The sequence below is a fragment of the Perognathus longimembris genome, chromosome 1 (assembly GCF_023159225.1).
Source record: "Perognathus longimembris pacificus isolate PPM17 chromosome 1, ASM2315922v1, whole genome shotgun sequence".
Classification (NCBI taxonomy): domain Eukaryota; kingdom Metazoa; phylum Chordata; class Mammalia; order Rodentia; family Heteromyidae; genus Perognathus; species Perognathus longimembris.
In genome coordinates, this window is record NC_063161.1 from 130,537,032 (window position 1) to 130,559,378 (window position 22,347).

At 47.1% G+C, this 22,347-nt stretch overlaps 1 protein-coding gene across 1 annotated transcript; it reads right to left on the minus strand.

Annotated features, from left to right (window-relative positions):
- Positions 1 to 30: 30 nt before the first annotated feature.
- Cd72 (CD72 molecule) lies at positions 31 to 7,504 on the minus strand. Its single transcript, XM_048348224.1, has 10 exons — positions 7,281 to 7,504; positions 7,057 to 7,164; positions 6,436 to 6,504; positions 5,622 to 5,717; positions 4,833 to 5,168; positions 1,822 to 1,992; positions 1,714 to 1,723; positions 1,240 to 1,314; positions 466 to 614; positions 31 to 230 (listed from the first exon to the last, which is right to left on the minus strand). Exons 1-9 carry the CDS (start codon positions 7,360 to 7,362, stop codon positions 479 to 481), a joined length of 1,083 nt encoding a protein of 360 aa, XP_048204181.1. The 5' UTR covers positions 7,363 to 7,504; the 3' UTR covers positions 31 to 230; positions 466 to 478.
- Between the last annotated feature and the right edge of the window lie 14,843 nt (positions 7,505 to 22,347).

The window sequence follows — 22,347 nt, forward strand, 5'->3', positions numbered from 1 at the left end:
ATGGGGGGTCCATGAGGAAGGCCAAAGTCCTTTCCAGAGGACTTGGTTTTATTCCTCCCAGGAACAATTCTGCTTCTTGGATAGTTTCAAGCAGGCAGTAGGCTGCTAGAAGTATCAGACATGCATCAGCCCTTGGCTGGCCATGCCTAGAGTGAAGGAATGCCAGGGAATGATGACCTTAGGACCTTTGGGTCACAGGTCTTGGATGATCATGTTCTTGTTGGTAGGAGTGTCTGGAAGAGTAAAGGAACAGTGAGCTAGACATGATTATCACTAAAACCTCATCCAGCTTACTCTGTCTCCTCCCCCTGGACAGCCATGCCATAAGCCTTCCTTCTGTTCTAGGCCTTACCTGCCCTTACAGAAGCAGAACAGACCTGTGGATTTGTGGATGTGATTATTGAACCCACCAACAAGTTTTTCCTCCCTTCCCAGACACAACCCCTAGGTGCTAACCCCTTCACTTACCCAACTCAGTTCAAGCCTGGTCCTCTTCTGGAAGCCTGAAAGCTTCCTGCTCACAGATGAAGAGGAGAGACTCTGTACATGTCTCTTCCTGTATTCGTGTCCACGACCAAAGCTGTACCTTGAAACATTGTTTTAGAATGGGAGACCTAAAGAATAGAGTAGAATTAGGATATAGTCTAGACTGCTCCTAGTCTATTCCTCCCCCTGCTGCCATAAAACCTAGTCTGCCTAGGGCTATTACTGGCTATCATTCTAGAACTGTTGGTAGGCTGTAACTAGAAGCTTTAGAACTAAGGGAGGGAAGTCACTGAGAGTTCTAATGATGCAAACTCCAAATACAGAAGTGTGAGCAGGTGACCACCCTGGTGCAGAGTCCATAGGACTAAATCCTCAGTCTGTCACTGCAGGCTTACTTTCCTGGGACAGCTGTTGCCCTCATGGCCTGTCTGAAAGCACAGCCTAAGTTTGGATAGCCTTGTTAAGGGAGGAATGGAAGTTCAAAGGCTTTTTCCTCATAAGCTGTAAAGCCCTAGCTAAATTCTCATCTCCTGAACAATGACAGATCTCAAGAAAGTACATGCCAGGGACCTCTAGATGCTGGAGACAGAAGGAAATAAGACTTCTCTAAAGAATTACTAACCAAATAGAGGGAATAGACAATTAGGCAATTACAGCTTATAGAAGAGTTTTGGGAGAACTTGAAATTTTATTACTATGTCTTCTGAGGTGATAAATGGAGTTAAAAATATCCAGATATCCTCACAGACTTACCCAGAGTGTTTTGAGTTACCAATCCACCACTGCCCCTTATATTTGGAGCTAGACCAAAATGAATATGAACTCTCACTTAACAAAAAGTCACGTGTGCTGGAGCTAAAACCCTGTGGAGAGAATCAAAGATCTGAGGTTGTAGGAAGAAGTGAAAAATGGACAAGGCCCATACACTGTTGAGAATGCTCATCTTTGGTATGCAAAGTTCACTAGTAATTTGAATTGTTCAAGTGCCATTCTGCAGATACAGAATTTGCCACCCAGCTGGGTAGAAGTTTCTGCCATTCTTTGGATGAGGTTATTTTGTGGTAATTCATATCAATGAACTATTAAGCAACCCAGGGGGACTGTCCAGAAACCTAAGACACACTAGAGATGGTTGAGAAGATTAAGCTCTCATACAAACTGAGCAGACACTTGGAGCACAGGGCTAAGAAGATTTGGAGGCTATTTCCTTAGTGGCAAATATTGTACCTAGCAGTACCTGCCATGGAAAAGAAGCATAAGCCATGGTGTTCATGCCAGGAGTGTCCTGCCATTCCCAACTTGACATATCTCCTCACCAAACAGTACCCATTCAGCCTGGGGATAAGATGATGCTTACTTGATAGGAGGATTGATCTTCATGAAATGTGGCCAGGTTGGAGAACAGAGATGTACAATGCTTCCGACTGTCCTCCCAGGTTTTGAGAGCATGTGAAAAGTAAAAGCACCTTCTCTCATGCAGCTTCCATCCCACTGGACAGCAAGAATCTACAAAGCAGAGTGACAGCAGCTACACTTGGGATTCACGCAACTCCTAAGCCACCTGCTTGCTAACAATAAGTGTACTCAGCACCTTCCTAGACCTCTGGTCCTTAATCTTTGCTATCTTTCTTTTGCCTCTCTTGGAAATGCTCTACCTATGCATACTTAGAATCATTTAACAACATTACTTCTTAACAGGTCTGTCTTTTTAATTTTTTTTTCCTGTGCTAGGAATTGAACCCATGGCCTTAGGTGTGCAAGGCAAATGTTCTTCCACTGAGATACATTGTCTTTTGAGACAGGGCACAGCTACATAGCTCAGGAACTTGCTATGTGGTCTAGACTGGCCTCCACTCCTCCACTTGGGTAGGCCACACCCAGAATGGAAAGTTTATTATAGTAGGGGTGGAGATATCATCAATAAATACTTCTGCTAACCTCACCTAGACCCCTATGGGTCCCTCATTCATCTCATTTGTTCCCGAAAGCATTTCCCTACCACCCACTCAAAACCTTGCCACATTCCCCTCGCCAATGGCTCCCTCCTGCTTCTCTCCATTCTTCCATAACCAGACAACCTGCTTTGTTGAAATTGTGAACACTCTTCACCTAAAAATTTATATGTTGGGGCTGGGACTATGGCCTAGTGGCAAGAGTGCTTGCCTCATATACATGAAGCCCTGGGTTCGATTCCCCAGCACCACATATATAGAAAACGGCCAGAAGTGGCGCTGTGGCTCAAGTGGCAGAGTGCTAGCCTTGAGCAAAGAGAAGCCAGGGACAGTGCTCTGCCTTGAGTCCAAGGCCCAGGACTGGCAAAAAAAAATATATATATATGTCTCCTCTGTGCTGCTTTTCCTAATCTCCCCAAAGAAATAAACATCCTTCTTTAACATTCCATACTTCATCTGTGCTCCTGATACAAAAACATGACTTTCATTCATCAATCCTATCTCTGTCTCTCAAACAGCATTCCCTGTCCACCAGCTCCTTGCCTCTGGCTGCATTTTCCTCTGCCTCCACCCTACTATTCCCTTGGGAAACTTAAAGGAGTAAAAATAAATTGATGAGGAAGGGGCCTCAAAAGCTCTATTAAGGATTTTTTTTTCATTTGTTGTGCCAGTCCTGGGGCTTGAACTCAGGGTTTGGTTGCTATCTCTGAGCTTTTTTGCTCAAAGCTAACTACCACTTGAGCCACAGCTCCACTTGCAACTTTTTGGCAGTTCTTTGGAAATAAGAGTCTCATGGACTTTCCTGTCCAGGCTGGCTTTGATCCACGATCCTGAGTGGCTAGGTACCTGGCTTTCCTTTACTTTTATATTATGAGGAAGAGAAAGTTAATATAGGGTTTTACAAAAGATAATTTTTCTCACTAGCTATATCTCAGGTGTCTGAGCACATACTACAACATTAACATGTTTATATCATTAACTAGAAAGACGATTTAGCTTGGAATGCCACGATCAGGTTTGTGTTCTTAAAGATTCTTCTGCCTTCAATATGAAGAATGGACTGTTTGGGTGGGGTGTGGGAGAGTCGGGGAAAGCCCTCTGAAAGTTACTGCATTTATCCTTGCAAAGGACAGGAGGGGCAAAAATACAAATGGATATATAGACCTGTGGATGGAAATCTGAGGGAATTGCTCTCTGGCACAGGCAGAGAGGGGTACTTGCTGAAAGTGGAGAGGATGGCAGTGTGGAAGGTGCCATTATGGAGAGCAAGCCCATTGTGGCAGAGCTTGCCAGGTGGCACTTAGATTTTTAATGGCACCAAGCAGGCTGATTGTGCCATTTGTCTGTCTTGGTACAAGTCGGGGACAAGTGGTCAGTTGGGTGCATGCAGGATTTGGTTTTTACCAGTCCAAAGCACCAGAAGGACAAGAGAACAAAGGACTGAGTGATGGGATCCCAGAATCCAAGCTAAGTAGGGAGAAGTGAAGAGAGGAAACAGCTCACAGAATGGGAGGAATGGCAGGTCCACGGGTTGCAGGCCTAAGTGAGGTGGAGGAAGTATGGGGAAACCTAGAAAGCTGGACAGTTCAATCAGAACAGAAGTCTGCAAGAGATGGTTCAGCCTGGGATTTTGCTGTGTGGATGGGCAGCAGCACAGACATGGGATGGAGAGCCATAGAGGATCAGATTAAGACAAACAGCTGGGAGAGCCCACGTGGAATCTTGCTGTCTTAAGCCTGACCGGCAGGAGAGCCAGCTAGAGCTTAATCCCAGCCACAGTCTATGGACACTAGTGTCCCGTTTAAGATGGTAGTGTGCCTGGGGAGAACGTGTCTGCTCGAGCACAAGCTTTCCTTTTTCAGGTGTCCCTTCTCTCATCTCTACCTACTAGCTGGGCTTCTGCTTTCACAATGGATACCCTAAGCCACAGTCCCTGAGCACTTCACCTTCCCTCCCAGCTTCCAGACTGCACTTTTATCATTCTTAACCTTTTGGGGTGGAATCTCGGATGTTGTGAGAATTTAAACAATGGTGCTTGTCTTTAGAAAAGAAGAAAAAAAGTTCAACCTTCCATCCAAATTCAAGGGATTTCCACATCCTGTGATGTAGAAACCTGAGCGTGCCATGAGGCTTTGGATGATGTAACTTGGTGGGTGGGCGCTAGCTGCCACCCTCCTCTCCCCCCACAGGATTTTCCCTAGAGCAGGGGGAGCCCTTCTCCCTGATGCCCAAGGCCGCACAGCTCAGGTCAGCCATTAATTACTCTGGTTCACTGCCTCTTTCTTCTACATCTCACTGGCCCCGCCCCCTGACCCCTGACCCTTGACACCAGCCAGTAGTGTCTCCACCCTACCCAGGCCACTTCTTCCACCTCCCCTATCCCAGAGCAGATACCTAATGTGGGACATATGGAAGAAGACTTCAGTCTGTCCTGCACGCTGTTCAGCCTCTGCTCCAAGGCTCTTCTCTGTTCCTCTTCCCTTTTCAAGGTCTCTTTGGTCTTCTCGCCATCCAACTGGCAGGCCAGTAGCTGCCCCTCAGTGGCCTGGTGAACCCTCTGTTGCTCCTGTAGTTCCTCCTGACTCTGAGCCAGCTGGCTCCTGCATTCCTGCAGTTCCTCCTCCTGTTGCCCCAGCTGAGTTATCCTTTGGCGGACCTGTTGTCTCAGGCTGCTGTTTGTGGCTTCCAGAACCCTGGTCACCTGCTGGAACTGCTGAGACAACTGCAGATCTGTTTGGCCATAAAGAGAGGTAGGGGCTGGGTGTGGTAGGGAGTACCTGTAATCCCAGCACTCAGAAGACTGAGGCAGGAGGATTGTGAGTTTGAGTTCAGCCTAGGCTATATATATATAGTGAGACTCTGTTAAGAGAGAGAGATAACTTGAAGTGGATCTCCTCTTGCCATGTTGCCCAACATCAGCCTTTTTCTGTTTCCTGCAGCTTTTGCGTTACAGGCTAAAATGTATGACCTGACTACATAAAGCTTAAGAGATCCTGCCTGCATTGGTAAGGACAATTCGGAAGACAGGGATGCATCTCAGACAGATGGGGATTCAACCAGGCCAAGAAAAGGGGTGGGGGATGGACAGTATCTGTGAGCCCTTCTGAGAAAGGGAAGTTTGGGGGGAAAGGAGAGGAACATTTGGGGTGAGAGGGAAGTGGGCGGGAGGACAGTCATACTCACAACGCACTCCCAGGCAGATGGCGGCCACTCCTAACAGCAGGCAGATGAGGAGCAGGCCGATCAGGAGGTACTGCAGGCAGGAGGGGGAGGTGGGGCCTTAGGAGACAAGGGTAGGAGAAGTCAGTCCCAGGAATGGATTTATGAACTCAGAATGAAGCCACGAAGCTCCTGATTAAGGTTAAGTAGGTAGCTAGAGGCAGAAGAGTAGAGTTTGGAAGCAATGAGGTCTTTTGCGGGTAGGAGAACCAAAGTATTTCAGAATCAGGGCTTGTTAGCTGAGTGCTGGTGGCTCATGCCTATAACACTAGCTACTCAGGAAGCTGACATTTAAACATCTAGGTTCAAAGCCAGCCCAGGCAGGAAGGTCAGTGAGACTCTTATCTCCAATTAACCACCAAAAGTCCAGAAGTAGAACTGTGGCTCAAGTGGTAGAGTGCTAGCCTTAAGCAAAAATACTCAAGGACCGCATCCTAGCCCCTGAGTTCAAGCCCTAGGACCAACACACACACACACACACACACACACACACACACACACACACACACACACACACATCAGGGTTGGGCATTCTGTCTGGTAAGGTGGGCTCGGAGGATTGCCTGGTAGAGGGAAATGGAAATTGCATCCCAGGAGAGGGAAGGGACCGCTGGAAGTGAGGTTGTGATCTGGAACATGGATCGATGACATGTCATGATTAGCATACTACTGAGGTGGGACTGGATGAAGACGGCAGCCTAGTCCACTGCCTTGACCCACATGGCCACTTGGGCAGGGCCACTAGAGGTGGGAACTAGGGGGAGGGGGCACTACTCACAGGAGAGAACCCGCCCAGCTGAGAGCTTCATGCAACTCCAGGATTTAGCTGTCTGCTCTGCCTTGACCCCTGTGGAGGGAGAACACCCAGGGTGAAGGTGGGAAGCCCCAGTAATGCACCTCCCCATACTCCGTCACTCCTTAGGTTGCCTTCTCCCAATGTCCTGGAACACCCACATGACTCTTCAAGTTCCTCAATTCCCCTGAGACACTCTCAGCAAGCTCCCAAGTCTCACCCCATCTCACACACTTACACCCCACAACATACACTCTTCTGCATCCTGCCCCCCACCTCCCTTTATTCTTCTATCCTCTCCTCAGGTGCCCCTGCCCCCCCCACTACTCTCCTCCCTCTCCCAGTCCCTCCTTTCTCTCCACAGGCTCCCCACTTCCCACTAGCCCATTGCCCCCAGGGCTGCCCTGACCCCTCTCCAAGCACCTACCACCCCTCAGAGATCTGTCTCCTCCTTGCCCCTAGGGTCCTTCCTCTAGTGCTCCCACTTATCCTGTTCTCCTTGTCTTTCCTAAGAATGCCTTCCTCCATTCCTCACTGCTCTGCTCTTCCCAACTACTGCAGACACCAAGACAGCACCCACAGACATGTCCCATGAGTTCTCCATACTCGCTTTGTCCCCAAGGCCAGAGGAAGCCACGCCCGGGGCCCCCGCTGGGGTGGGGGCCACTTGCACATTCTCATAGGTGAGCTCCCCATCCTCGTAGTCCTCTGTGTCTGGAGAGAAGAGGAAGCAAAGCACAAGTGGAGAGTAAGGTCTGGGGGTGTGGGGAATGGGTTCTGAAGGGAGTTGGGATGCAGGATGGAGGAGCCCTCTCTCCCATCCTTCTTACCCTGTTCTAACGGGCTGGAGCTGCTCTTCTTCAGGGGCGCCTTCACAAACTTCAGGTCTGCATAGGTGATGGCCTCGGCCATGCTTGTCTTTCAGCCTTGTCTCCCCCACCACTCAAAGACCTCCTAGCCACTCTGCTCTCCAGCCCACTCACGGTTTGTGCTCTCTCTGTCACTGGGCTATTTTGCACTTTGCCTTGTGACTGCCAGTTACAAAAGAGGAAGAAGTGAACAAGTGTCTCTGACAGAGAGGCTCAGTGAAGCAGAGGCATCCTTGCACTGAACCTGGAGGGGCAGAAGAGATGCACGGAGGTCCACAGCGCAGGCGCATGGGCCGGCTGGGACCAGCACCGGTGTATCATAGACACGCACTGTGGCGGAGGCTCCACACATGGATATCAGCTCTGATTTCCCCTTCCCTCCTGACTGCTTGTGACTGGGGCTGCTTGGGGTATACTGGGAGTTCTCAGACATCTCCCCAGTTGTTGATCCAGGTTAAAGCTTCTTCCTCCTCCATCAGACTGGGGGTGGGGGTTGGGGAGATGTCTGAACATGGAACCTTAGCATCTCATCATTTGGAATTTCCAGTAGGTCCATGGGCTCCCCAAAAGGGATCCCTAATTTTGTAGTTCGTATAGTCCATCATCCTCATCTCCTGTAGGGCTTTTTAGGGTGTACCCTGTTGCCCTCCCACTTAGCCCCGAGTACTACCCCCACAAGGAGGTCATTCTTCAGAAGCTCTTTCTGGGAATGTGCCAGCTTTTTTTTCTTTTTTAGGGGAATGCAGAGACATGAAGCCAAACTGGTTTTTATCCATAAACACCCCAGACTTTTCCATTCCACAGTCTCCCTGCCCCTCCACCCTCTGTCCATCCAGTCATACCCGTGACCAGTCAGTCCCTTACCCCTACCAGCCTGCCCCTGCCAGCCTTATGACATGTGTCTCCACACCTGAGCTGGCTCCCACAGATCCCGCCAGGCAGACTCTGGGACAGGCCTGACTGAGGGGGAAGGACACATGGCTAGGCACCTCTGGGAAGCTCGGCAGCACTGAGCCTTGTGTGCTCTTGTGGGGAGCCAGGAAGCTGATGTGGGCAGAGGTGTATAGGGTTGTAAGACTGTAGCTTCTTCCCAGAAAGAGCAGTTTCCTCTTGCTTGCTCTCTCTCTCTCTCTCTCTCTCTCTCTCTCTCTCTCTCTCTCTCTCTCTCTCTCTCTCTCTCTCTCTCTCTCTCTCTCTCCAGTTTTGGGGCTTGAACTCAGGGCCTGGGCACTGTCCCTGAGCTGCTTTTGCTCAAGGCCATCCATTTGAGCCACAATGCCACTTCTGGCTTTTGCTGTGTATGTGGTACTGAGAAATCAATCACAAGGCTTCATGCATGCTAAGCAAGCACTCTACCACTGAGCCACATTCCCAGCCTATCCTCTTGCATTCATAGCAAAGATTTTCCTTTATAAGGGCCTGCAGGATAGAGATATAACTCAGTGGTAGAGTGTAAGTGTGAGGCAATGGGTTCAATCTCCAGTGTGTGTCCAATATTGTCCTTTTGCCCCCAGGCCCAAGGGAAGTGGCATTTGTGGGGGACCAGAGGCTCAGAGGTCCTTATACATAGTGAGAGCCCAGCTAATGGAAGAGAGAAAATGGTAGAAGGGAATAAAGCAGCTGGGTGCTCCCCGATATTCTTTTATTAGGAAGTACCCCTCCCAGGAACCCCAAAATGGTCTGCTTCTAGGAGTGGAAAGGCCTTAATGTCAGAGAAGGTCTGAGGATGAGAAAAATCTGCCCCTTGAGGGCCACATCCGCCCCTCAGAAAGCCCTCAGCACCTGTGGTGAGGGGAAAAGGGAAGAGCCCTACTCACCACACACTAACAACTTATGTGACCGGTGATGTGTGGCAGGCCATCATGGTTGGGCCATCCAGCCTACTCTGAAGAAAGTCACCCCTGAGGCAAAGTGGCACCCCTGTCATTTGAGGAGTATATCTGAGAAGAGGCAAGTGTATGCCCGCTGGTGCAAGTGATCACATGTGCACACGCATCCCCAGAGCTTTGTGAGTGTCACAGCCAGCCTGGAGGATGAGACACAAAGGACCATCCTGTGGGCTGAGAAGAGCTGTTACTTTTTTTTGGGGGGGGGGCATACTGGGGCTTGAACTCAAGATCTGGGCACTGTCCCTTAGCTTTTTCACTCAAGGTACTTTACCACTTGAGCCACACTCCACTTCTGGCTTTTAGCTGGAAATAAGAATCTCATAGAAAGCCAGGTGCCATTGGCTCACACCTGTAATTCTAGCTGCTCAGGAGGCTGAGATATGAGGATCGTAGTTTAAGGCAGTGAAAGTCCGTGGGAGGCTTATCTCCAATTAACCACCAGAAAACTGGAAGTGGAGCTGTGGCTCAAAGTGGTAGCGTGCAAGCTCTGAGCAGAAAAGCTTGGGGACAGAACCCAGGCCCTGAGGTCAAGCCCCATGACCAACCCCACCCCCCCCAAAAAAAATGTCTCATAGATTTTCCTTCCCAGGCTAGTTTCAGACAAAGTCCTCAGACCTCAAGCTCCTGAGTAGCTAAGAGTACAGACAGGAGCCACAGCCTCTGCCTGGAGATCTGTTACTTTGTCACAGCAGGAGTGACAGATCATCTTCACAAGTTGTCATAGGTCGTGGCAACAGATTTCACAACTATTTCCTTTTTGAAGTTCATTGTTTCCTAAGGAGTCCCAGCAGCTGTTAACAGTCCCTGCTTGATTAAAGTTTTCAACAGCTGGTCCCCTCCCTAGGGCACCCTGGCAGGGCCTCCCCCAGATACAAACCGTGGTGGGTGCAGGGGCCTCCCTGGAGGCCTAGGGGCTGGTGAACGTGAGTGCCCTGTGCAGCTGGCAGCAGGCACGGGTGGGGGACTGCATCTGTGGTGTGGAGGGCGAGGTGGGCACAGTGGAAATTACAGGAACATTCTCAAGAATTTCATAAACAGCAGAAAATGTCCCAGATTTCAAAACCAACACACAGGCGAACATGACCTGGATTCTCCATAAGAGGCCAAAGCCACACTTCACTATGCAATTAAAAGCAAAATTGGTAGAAATGCAGCCCACCAGGCCCCTGGCAGAGGTTCCCAAAGCGGGTACTCAGATAGAAGCAGGCTGAGCTAAACTGCACACCTCACTGTGTCGAGCATCATTACCAGATGGGGTCTGTATTTCTCTCCTCTTTGGTCCCTTTGCTGATAATGACACACTCTCATGACATTTTGGTGATAGTGACATACCTGTCATGACATTCTGCAATTCCTTCTGTACTAGACTATCTTGTGATCTCTTGTGTAGATAGAGTAGGAGGGGGATGGGCACCTCTATTCTTACTGTCCAAATATCAGGAACACTGGGGGCTTTTAAGAGCTAAGGGTGAGTGTTGCACATTTCAGCTTTGTTTGTTTTTGTCCACATTTCAGCTTTAACCAGGCCCAAAGTCATCATCTGAGATCTAAGGGGACAAGCACCAAAGCTGATTTCTTGCCCTCTCTGGACTTCTTCCCTGCTTCTTCTACTGGATGTGTTGCTTGTGGATCTTGACGAGGAGAGGGCTGACAGCCGGGAGGCACTTGGAAAACTGTGTGAGAAGGGGCTTGTGTGAGAAAATCAGTCAACATCAGGAAATCAGGGACGTTTCCCCAAGAATGAGTCAGGTTTTATCTGTCTGTCAATACTGTGGCTCACTGGCCTCTGCCAGTCCTTGTCTACTAGGTAACATAGACAAAAGTGATCATATCCTAATTGCTGAAGCCCATGAATAGGTTTATCTATCTGAGAAAACGTAGATGTGCCTCATCAAAGGCTTTTTATTTTATAATTGCTTTTGTAAAGGTGATGGGGTTACAGAGGGGTTACAATTACACGTCAGGTGATGTGTACATTTCTTTTTGGACGTTGTCACCCCTTCCCTCACTGTCTCCCAGTTTTTCCCTCCCATCCCCACCCACAAGTTGGATAGTTTATTTTCAACATAGTGTCCACTGAGTCCTACAGCTGCCTTTGTTCACCCTTTGTCCTTCCATGTGTGTGCCCCCTCCCCCTTTACCGATTTTTTAGAGAGGAGTTCATCCTGCTTCATTCTGTTTAATCATGTGGGTACTTGAAAGAGAAGACTTCCCAGCCATGGGAAGATTTCAGGAGGGAAGTGCTTCCTGGAAGGTTCAGAAAGGTGCGCATTGTGAGGACTCAGCCCTCACTTGGCGGCTTTGAAGGGGAAAAAAGAGATCCAGGCAGCCTCTGGAAGATGGAAACTCAAGGAAACGGATTTTCCTTTCCACCTTGAGCTGGAAGTCAGGTCTGAAGCTTGTTTGTCCTGCTTGCTCATAGCTAGCATTTTATCACATCAACCATGCCTCCAGCGTGGCTGTTTTAGTAGGTAATTGGAGATGGAGTCTTTTTTTCTTTCCAGGCTGGCTCTGATCTCAGCTTCTTGAGTAGCTGGGATTTAGAGGTGTGAACCACTAGTGCCTAGCTTTAAAACTTGAAGGTAAGGAATTTGTGTTGTATAAGCCACTACTGCAGTAATGAGTTCCTTGAGTTGTACAGAAAAAGTTTCTTTCATTGGGCAGGAGAGCAAGATGTGATAGAAAGAGCATGCTTCTGCAGATAAAAAGACCAGCTCTGGCATAGTAACTCTGGGCAGATCATAACTTCCCATATGTAAAATATAAGCCAGGCTAGGCCTCAATCAGCATGGGATTGCTGAAGAGTGGAGGCAAAAATGTAACAAAGGGATCTTGAAAATCTGCCACAATAGCTTCAGAGTCAGCAGGGCCATCTGATAGTGTGATTAAAGGGACTTGTGGGTCTTTGATCTCTGAAATCAAAGAATGCTGATAGGTCTCCGTGACTCACCCCAGACCGCTCCTTGGTCCTGCCTTGAATAGTGACAGAAGAGAAAGGCAAACCCAGGATTCAAACAATTCAGCAGGGCAAAATGCTGGCTCCAAACCATACCATGAAGCAGCATCCCAAGGACGAAAGCTAGCATTTAGGGAAAAACAAAATTGGAAACACCAAAGGAAAACAAAATTGCATAAGCATAGGACAGAGAGAGTTCAGGTTTAATGATAGTGTATGTACCACAGTTTGAAAGGCTCTGGTAAGTCATGTCTGTAATCCTAGCCACCTAGGAGGCTGAGATCTGAGGATCGCAGTTCTGAGTCAGCTAGGACATGGAAGTCCTTAAGAGTCTGAGCTCCAATTAACCACCAAAAAGCTGGAAGTGGAGCTGTGATTCAAATGATAGAAACAGAAGCCTTAAGTAGAAAAAGCTAAGAAACAGCACCCAGGCCCTAAATTCAAGCCACCAGGACTGGTACACACACATACATACAAAAATAGAATAACTACTGTTTCCATAATATTCTAATTAGTTTCTACTTCCTCTCCATTTCAGTGAAATGTGACCATAAGGTTTCTTTCACTATCCTTCTCCTGTATCTCACCCCTTATACTTCTAGGCACTTCTACCTTCTCTTTATGTCTGCCACCTGGTTCCAGTTTTATTGAGATATAAGTTAGATATAAATGAGAATTCCCCTTGCAGTGTGTTCCATTTGTTTCAAGAGTTCTTATTTAGTCTGTACACTACACATTATAAATAGATTTAGGTATAAATATATAGATCATGGTTCGTTGCTCCTCACTGCTTCTTTCCTCTTCTCTTCATCTTCCTCTATCTTAAAGTCTCTATTTTCTCATTCATTTGCTATTTTATCAGTCTTTTTGTTGTTTTGCCAGTGTTGGGGCGTGAACTCAGGGCCTGAGCACTGTCCCTGGCTTCTTTTGCTCAAGGCTAGCACTCTACCACTTGCGCCACAGCACCACTCTGGCTTTTTCTATATATGTGGTGCTGAGGAATTGAACCCAGGGCTTCATGTATGCGAGGCAAGCACTCTACCACTAAGCCACATTCCCAGGCCCCCCCCTTTTTTGTTAGAGTATTTTCTTAAAATTATTTCTCCAATGGGGTGCCTCATGATTTCTGCAAACCTTCAACCATCTGGGTCCACATTGCAGGCCTGTCTCTTCTTTCTTTATTTTCTCAGTGCTGAAGTTTGAACTTCAAGCTTTGCACTTATTCAGTAGGTGTGCTACCATTTGAGTCCCACCCCCACTCCTACTCTTTGCTGATTATTTTGGAGATGGACTCTAGTGAACTTTCCTACCTGGGCTGGTTTCAAACCTCTATTCTCAAAATCTTTCCTGAATAACTAGGATTACTGGTGTGAGCCACCAGTGCCTGGATACCTACAGGCCTTTTCTCATATTAGAACAATGTTCTATTTGACCGCCTTTGACTTCTAGTGTTGCTAATGAGAAGAAAGAACTTGCTTTCTGGATAAAAGTGGGCATGATTTTCTCTCTCTCTCTCTCTCTCTCTCTCTCTCTCTCTCTCTCTCTCTCTCTATCTCTATCTCTCTCTCTCTCTCTCTCTCTCTCTCTCTCTCTCTCTCTCTCTGATGATAAAAGGATGATGGATTTATTGGGAAAGTAAAAAGTGAACCGACCAGCCAGGGTTATAACCCGGACTTGGGAGCTGAAACTGTGACCCCGAGCGGCCTTCCAGACTGGGTTATAAAGGCAAACATCACATAGTCAAACATGCCATCCTGTCTCTTTTGAGTTACAGACTTTTCTGCCTGTGTAGCTGAGTGTTCATTTTTTCCTATCAGTGTAGCCTGAAACTTAATTCTTTCTTCCAGTCAGAAATATTATTATTTATGACCTCTCCCGCCCTATTCCTTTCTCTCCTCGATCACACAGGCCTTTCAGGTCAGGTTATCTGGGTTTGTTCCATTGTCCCATCTTTTACCACAGAATTTGCATCTCTGTATTTTCATCATATACTTTTATATATTTCTCACTTTCTTATGTTGTTGGGGTTTGTTTTTTTTGAGACAGATTTTCCTCACATAGCCAGGCTGTCCTCAAACTCATAACCCTCTGCCTCAGTCTCCTGAGTGCTGGGAATATGGGCAGGCACCATCACCCTCAGTTGAGATATTTCTATTTAATTTAAAGAACCTGTTTGGGGGTTGTTTTAGCAATGACTACCCTCTCCTTTGACTCATCTATGGGAATTTTTTTAGTTCTGATATTACATTTCCTAGTTTAAGGAAATCTTTTGGGTTTGAGCTTCCAGGATCTCCTCATTTCTGGCAGGAACCCATCCATCCGTGGCAGCAGGTCTCTTTGCTCTCTGGTTTGTCTGCTGGGAAATTCATTCCACCATCAGAGTCGAATGGAGACAGCGTGACCCAGCAAAGCTACTGATTATCCTTGGGAAACAAACTGCTTCTGTGACTTGCTTTTCTCCTAAAGGCCCTGACTCTTGGGGTGTTTCCCAGTACCTGTCTATAGGACATCAGTTCTCTCTGTGGGGAGCCCAGATGACCCCAGTTAACTAGCAGCCTAGTCCAGGAGTGTTTAGATGGGGTGTGGAAGGGGAAGCGCACTCCATCACTCTACTCCTCCCCCTGTTCTAAGTAGTCAAATATTAATTGACAAATATAATGGTAGTCACCAAAAGACAGAAAAACTGAAACCATTAACAGGAGTTGTCTTTGGAAATAGAGTGAGGAGGTGCCTTCCTTTCACCCACCATATTAAGGTTTCTAAACTTCAGCACTGTTAACTCTGGGTGAGAGATGCTTTGTTGTGTGTTCTGTGTCTTCTATGATGTTTAGCAGCAAGCTTGGCTTCTTCTCACTAACACCTCCTCCTCAGTTCTAACATTCAAAACTACCCCCAGGGCTGAGGGGTAAAACTCATGTTTAGCACGGTGTGATTTAAAAAAAAATTAATTCACATTTTTTTTCTCAAAATTGTATTTATTTATTTTGGTGGTACTGGATTTTGAACTCCAGGCCTCACATTTGCTAGGCAGGTGCTCTGCTACTTGAACCACATACCTTCAGCCCTCTATTTTTTTTAGATCATGTTCACACACTATTTCTATCATTAAACACTGAATCAAGGTCACAGAAAAAGAAACTTGGCTGTTAAGAAGTAGCTCACACCTGTAATCCTAGCTAGTCAAGAGGCTAAAGATTGAGGTTTGAAGCCAGTCTAGGCTGAAAAGTCTGTAAGACTCTTACCTTCAATTAGCAAAAAGCTGAACGTGGAGCTGTGGTTCAAGTGATAGAGCGCCAGTCTTGAGAAAAAAAAAAAAAGGCTAGGGGACAGTGCCTAGGCCCTGAATTCAAGCCTTAGTATTGCACCAAAAAATCAAAACAAAAACCTGAATAAAAGTAAATTATATACATTAAAGGGTAGGAAATATGGCCTCGTGGCAAGAATGCTTACCTCGTATACATGAAGCCCTGGGTTCAATTCCTCAGCACCACATAAACAGAAAAAGCCAGAAGTGGTGCTGTGGCTCAAGTGGTAGAGTGCTAGCCTTGAGCAAAAGAAGCCAAGGACAGTGCCCAGGCCCTGAGCTCAAGCCCCAGGACTGGCAAAAAAAAAAAAAAAAATGGGAAGCAAGTTGCAAAGTGGGAAGAAATTCATAGGTGCAGAAACAAAAGAAGCAGAGATGGACAAAGTATCCGAGTCACAGGGTTGGAAGAAGAAGACTGTGAGGCCCTACATTCACTTGTCACTGAAGTCCTTGCAGTGCAGAGGTCCCATGACACCACAGCCATCATTCTGGGGTTCCCATACCTGCTTCCATATTGTCCAGGTAGCCTTACAATAGGTACCCCTACAACTAGTCTAGTGACAGCTGCTACTGTATGGGGCCAGAACCCTATGCACTTATTAGAACCACATGTTAAGAAGGATGCAAACCAAGCAAAACAACAAGAGAGTGATGCAAATAAGGTCTATAAAAAGGTTTTTTCCTCCTGGGAAGAAAAATGATACGCCATTTATTCATAAGGACTGTCACATCCAGAAAAGAGATGAATTTTTTAGTATTATAACTAAAAAGATAACCCAGAAGAGGCAGATTTGCTTGCAAATTGTAAAAGTTCTCCTTGGGATGTGGCTTAAGTGGTAAAGGCTTGCCTAGCAAAAAGAAAGAAAGAAAGAAAAGGAAAAGGAAGAGAAGCAGGAAGAAAGGGAAAGAAAGAAGGAAGGGAAGGAGGGAAGAAGAAAGGAGAGAGTCAAGACTCTTATCTCCAATTAACCAGCAAAAATGCCAAAAGTGGGGGCTGGGAATGTGGCTTAGTGGTAGAGTGCTTGGCTAGAATTCATGAAGCCCTGGGTTCAATTCCTCAGCACCACATAAACAGAAAAGGCCAGAAGTGGACCCTGTGGCTCAAGTGGTAGAGTGCTAGCCTTAAGCAAAAAGAAGCCAGGGACAGTGCTCAGGCCCTGAGTGCCAAGCCCCAGGACTGGCAGCAGGAAAGAAAGAAAGGAAGGAAGGAAGGAAGGAAGGAAGGAAGGAAGGAAGGAAGGAAGGAAGGAAGGAAGGAAGAAAGAAAGAAAGAAAGAAAGAGAGAGAGAGAAAGAAAGAAAGAAAGAAAGAAAGAAAGAAAGAAAGAAAGAAAGAAAGAAAGAAAGAGAGAGAGAGAGAGAGAGAAAGAAAGAAAGAAAGAAAGACCACCATAAACAGAAATATTGTTCCTGGAGTTTCAGAGCAAAAGCTTGGTTCAGGGAATCCCAACAGATTAGGCTTGACCACCAGTCCTAATCCACCAGAGACCAGCAGTGGTAAAGGGCAGAGAAAGGAGCTTCCATCAATGTGGCTACACTGGGAAGAGCAGATGAAGGGTCCCAGTGACCCCCAAGTCCCTTTTCAAAAGGATGACAGGAACTTGTAAGTTATATAGAGAAGAAAAGCAAAACTGACAGAGCGGGACATCATTATCTCAGTCTGGTTCTGCAAGGTTTCTGGAAAAGTGGTTATCAACACTGTCACTTAAGGGCAATTACTCTTGCCCTGAGACTTCATTTCATCATCATGGGTAATAAATGACCCTCACTGCGGGTGGGGGAACTGTCCTGTAAGGCTTAAGATTGCTTGGAGGTAGTTTCATTCCCTTGTCATGAAGTTATTTATCTATCAGTCCTGTCCTTGGAATCCTAGGTAACTGCAGAAGGAAGTGGCTCAAGAAAGAAAAAGCTAGAAGCAACTCTAGAACCAGACAGGGACAAAATGGAGTCGGTTAGGCCAATGAGCGGTGCCCTTCTTCCTATAAAGGCACAATCATGCATTTAAGTTCAGAGGAGAAAGACTCATAAAGAAAGAAGCAATAAATGAAGAGATCAATGATTCAGTATCTTTATCTGGCCCTAGTCTGCTGGTCTTTGCCCACAGAATTAGTTAGAACTTGTGGTTTTAAGAAATAGAAAACCTAACTTTGACTTAAGCAAAAAAGAACATTTATGAGCTTATGTAATTGAAAAGTTCAGAAGACAGATCTAGCTCTGGGTGTGGTTGAATCCAAAGTTTCAAACGAAGTCATCAAAAATTGTTCTCTCTGGTGTTCCCTCTCCTGTAGCCAAAACCATTTTGGAATTTAACCTCCTCTTGGTGAGCCACAGAGCAAGGCCTTGGCTGAATAGCTTCAGGGGCAGTTCTCACTGTAATTCTTTTTTTGTGTGTGTGTAACTTCTTTTTTAAAAAAATTTATTTATTAATTAAATTTTTTTGACAAGGTGTTGTGCAAAAGGGGTACAGTTACATGATAGGGCAGTGTGTACATTTCCTGTGATATCTTACACCTTGTTTTTCTTTCCCTTCCCTAGATCAGGTAGACATATATACAATACACAGTGTACCAAAAACATAATTCACTGTAATTCTTTAAGCACCTCTGTGGTTGAAACTTTATCCATAAGATCTTTTCTCTTCAGGTCTTAAGTTGACCCTACTCTCATCTCAAAAAGAGGGAAAACAGACCCAGAAGGACCTAGTGACTTTAAGAGTCTGCCCTTCCCACTTCCCCCCAAATTTCCCCAGGAGAGGGCATGTCTTAGTGGAACCATACATCAGCAAGGTAAAGAAGTCCACTAAGGAAAGCACCTGGAGCTAGAGGATGAATTGGTATTTGTTAGATGAGTGTTGACTAGCCAGAGTGGTATGTTCCTAGATGCAAGGAAATTGTGCTGAGGGTCTGCACAGAGAACAAAGTAATAGAGACAAGAAGGTAAGACAAAATGAAGGGCCCTGGAGGAAAAAGAAGATAAGGGAACCCCGGCTTCCAGAACTGGAAGGAAAGCAAATTTCATATCATACCTTGTTATAGCTATACATTAAAAAAAAATTTTTTTTAAGGTGAGGGGGGCAGGTGCCGGTAGCTCACGCCTATAATCCTAGGTTACTCAGGAGGCTGAGAGCTGAGTGTTGCAGTCTGAAACCAGTCCCGGCAGAAAATACCCATGAGACTCCTATCTACAATTAACTACTCAAAAACCAGAAATGGTGCTGTGGTTCAAGTGGTAGAGCGCTAGCCTTGTGCACAGAGAGGCCCAGGGACAGTACCCAGGTCCTGAGTTCAAGCCCCACAACTGACCCAAGAAAAAGTCATTTTACACAAACTCAGGTAATGAGCTGCTGTTTGGAGTGGCTATGTCACCCAGCTCCGTTGCTAATGGGGTGGTCAGCTGCCCCGGAGCTCTGAGGCCAGAGGTCTGAGCAATCCTGGGCTATACTTGGGAGCAGGCTCCAAACCGTCGGACTACAACGCCCAGGATGCCATGGGTAGGGCCTCAGTACGCCTGCGCAGGATTGGTGGTAATGCCACATCTCTCCAGGTGAGGGCGTCGGGGCTTCGTGTTCAGCTACCTGGGTCCAGGCTGAAAGAGCTGGTTCTGGGGACAGAAGAGTCGTCAACCTTGATTCCTGACTCGTCCCAGGGACGTGAGATTCCAACCGGGCCTCTTCCAGGCTGAAGCTCACACGTCCTCTTTGCGCAGACACCCCGATCCACCTTCAGAGGCACAGCACGTCTCAGAACATCCCCTGCGGGTGGCTTGCCACATCCTGTGTCCGCCACCCAAACCACCCTCCCTCCCACACAGCCCCAGCTGCATGCCCTTAATCATGACCTGAGTGCCTCCTAGCGAGGCCTAGGTTGGGGTCCTCAGAGGGCTAAGAACAACCCAGGAGTATTTGAATTTTCTGGGAAGAGTCCCCATGGAGACCGCCCTACTGTCAACTGCTAGGTTTCCTGCCTTGTGGTTGTCTTTGGGGCTCTGTAAGTGGGAAGAAGAGAAGCTTAGAAGTAAAAATCGCGATTTCCCCTTTCTTCTGCTCCTGAGACCTTAGAAATCTTTGTCACACTGGACAGAGGTCCCAGCTGGAGATGCCTGGGGCTCAGACTTAAAGTGAAACCTAGTTTGCTGCCCCCCCACGGAAAGCTGGAGCTAAGAAAGGGTTCATCACATCAGAACTTTTTTTTTTGTTTTTTTTTTTTTTTTTTTTTTGGCCAGTCCTGGGCCTTGGACTCAGGGCCTGAGCACTGTCCCTGGCTTCTTCCCGCTCAAGGCTAGCACTCTGCCACTTGAGCCACAGCGCCGCTTCTGGCCGTTTTCTGTATATGTGGTGCTGGGGAATCGAACCTAGGGCCTCGTGTATCCGAGGCAGGCACTCTTGCCACTAGGCTATATCCCCAGCCCCAGAACTTTTTTGAGAGCAAGGGGTGGGCTTGGAGGGGCTACAGGGAAGGAGGAAGGGGTGCTAAACGAGATAAAATGTGTATGTGGTGTTGCCAGGGTGAGGGAGGTTGGTGGGCTGCATGGGTTGGAGCTTGGCTATATTGAGATGGGGTTGGGATGTGGGATCTAACTAAAAAGGAGAGTATAATAGGTGGGACTTTCTTTTTAAATCTCCCAAACATTTACTAATCCATCACCTCCTCTCCACCCCATGGCTGTGATTGCCACCATTTTCTCTCACATATTGCAACAGCTTCCCAAGAGCCATGCAGAGCTCAGTCCAGCTCACCTCCAGGGCAAACAGCAGCCAATGCAGTTATCAGCTATCTGACTGTGCCCATCCCTTGTTTAGAACTCACTCATCCCACCCCTCCTCCCAGATGAAGGCTAGACCCTTCGTAAAGGCTTACAGGTCCTGGGTGACCTGGTTTCTGCATCACCCCTTCTCCTATCCCCTTCATCGTGAAGAATGAATTACCATCAGCAACTCTACTGGACTGTTTTCTGTCCTTCCATTCTTCTGGTAGACTGTCCTTATGTATCATGTCCCTGCTGAAAGTCACCTCTCCTCCAGAGATTGTTTTGCTCTTTTTAAAATAATATCTAGTATTGCTGGATACTCGCTGCCTTCATGTATCTTACATAATGGTAATTCATTTACATCACATAACGTTCTGGTTTCAGTAGTACTGGAATTTGAAATCAGGGCCTCACACTTGCCAGATGGATACTCTGCTACTTGGGTTGCACCCCTAACCCTTTTTTGTTTTAGTTATTTTTCAAGTGGAGTCTCAATTTTTTCTGTCTAAGGTGGGCCTAAGGCTGCTGTCCTCCTTTCTATGCTAGGGTAACAGGTGTGAGTTATCCCATACAAGTTATTCACTGAGATGGGGGTCTCACTAGCATTTTGTCCAAGATGACCGTGAACCAAACTCTTCTCTACCTGTGCCTTCCAGATAGTAGGGATTACAGGGAAACTAAAGCAAGCCCAGCCTTGCTTTATTTTTCAGCTACAATCCTGCCCTGGGGCATCCTTAGACCTTGATCTTCCTACCTTTCCTTCCTGCATAGCTGGGATCACAGGACTGTGCACTGTGCACTCAGCATATATATATATATATATATGTCCTGATAGGCTGGGAGGGAGGAAAGAAGAGCTGGGCTAGTTAAACTGGTTAAAAAGGAGGAGGAAGTAAAGAGAAGGGGCTGAAGGGAGCATACAGAACAGATGTGGGGAGGGGGCCACTGTCTACTGCCTCCATGTCAGGAAAGCAGGTGTCTGTCCTACCCGGAGATGTCCACCAAAGCTCAGATAGGAAGTTCCAAAGACACCACCTGCTACCAAGCAATGATTCCAAGTCCTGGGGCTAACTGGAGCATATATATATATATATATATATATATATATATATATATATATATATATATATGTTGAGGGCTGAGTGCACAGTGCACAGTCCTGTGATCCCAGCTATGCAGGGAGATATATATAATTGGCTGGGCTCCCATAGCTCACTCCTGTAATCCAAGCTACTTGGGAGGCTGAGATCTGAAGATCTTGGTGTGAAGCCAGCCCAAGCAGGAAAGTCTGAGAGACTCTTATCTCCAAATAACCACCAGAATGCTAGAACTGGCACTGTGGCTCAAAGTCTAGAGTGCTAGCCTTGAGCAAAAGAGCTCAGAAACAGTGCAGACCCTGAATTCAAGACCCATGACCGACAAAACAACAACAAAAAATAGCATTAGTGTCTTTCCTATCTTACAGATTCAGAAACAGAGACCCAGTAGCTTAAGAACAACACAGTTAGTAAATGATGCAGAATGTGAACTCAGCTGGTCTGCTTCCCGAGCCCACAGTTGCGGTCTTGTTGCCAGCCCGCCTAAGGCAGCATGGCACTTATGGAGTCTGGGGGCTGAGGTTCTAAACAAAGCAGATGATGTGCAGACGGGGAGGGCAGACTGATTAGAGATTACAATGGATGCGGCGACACACGAAGCTGCTGCCAGGACTGTAGGTGACCATGGAGAGAATGAACTGGAGATGGCAGGGACTGTCTCAGAGTGATGGGGTCAAGAGAAGGCCAGGAGAAAGGCACTGAGGACAGAATGAGGACAGAACCAATGATGCCAAACAGCAGTACTGATGGGACTTTCGGGGGACAGGCAGATGAACTGGGGACTTGCTGGAGGCACTCAGCAGGTGAGAGAGACATAGTTACAGAGACCATGGGAAATGTAGTTTAGGGGCTGTTGAGTTTTTCAGCCCCAAGGGGCAATGGATTGGTTGTGAGTGAATGTTCTACCAGCAGGAAGCCCTGGGCTCCAGCCCTATACCTAACTCGTGGTCCTTCTTCTCCAGTTAGGTGCCTTCTACCAGTTTACTGTGGCCGGTGGCAGAGCTCACACCCCAATCCTGCAGGGAGGGGCAGTGGGG

Excerpts from the sequence above, each read along its gene's own strand:
- Cd72 (XM_048348224.1), bottom strand. The coding sequence starts at position 7,362 with ATGGCCGAGGCCATCACCTATGCAGACCTGAAGTTTGTGAAGGCGCCC. Across the intron at positions 6,505-7,056 it reads TGGCCTTGGGGACAAAGCGA|GGGTCAAGGCAGAGCAGACA; the intron begins GTATGGAGAACT and ends CTCCCTCCACAG. Across the intron at positions 5,718-6,435 it reads AGCTGGGCGGGTTCTCTCCT|GCCCCACCTCCCCCTCCTGC; the intron begins GTGAGTAGTGCC and ends TTGTCTCCTAAG.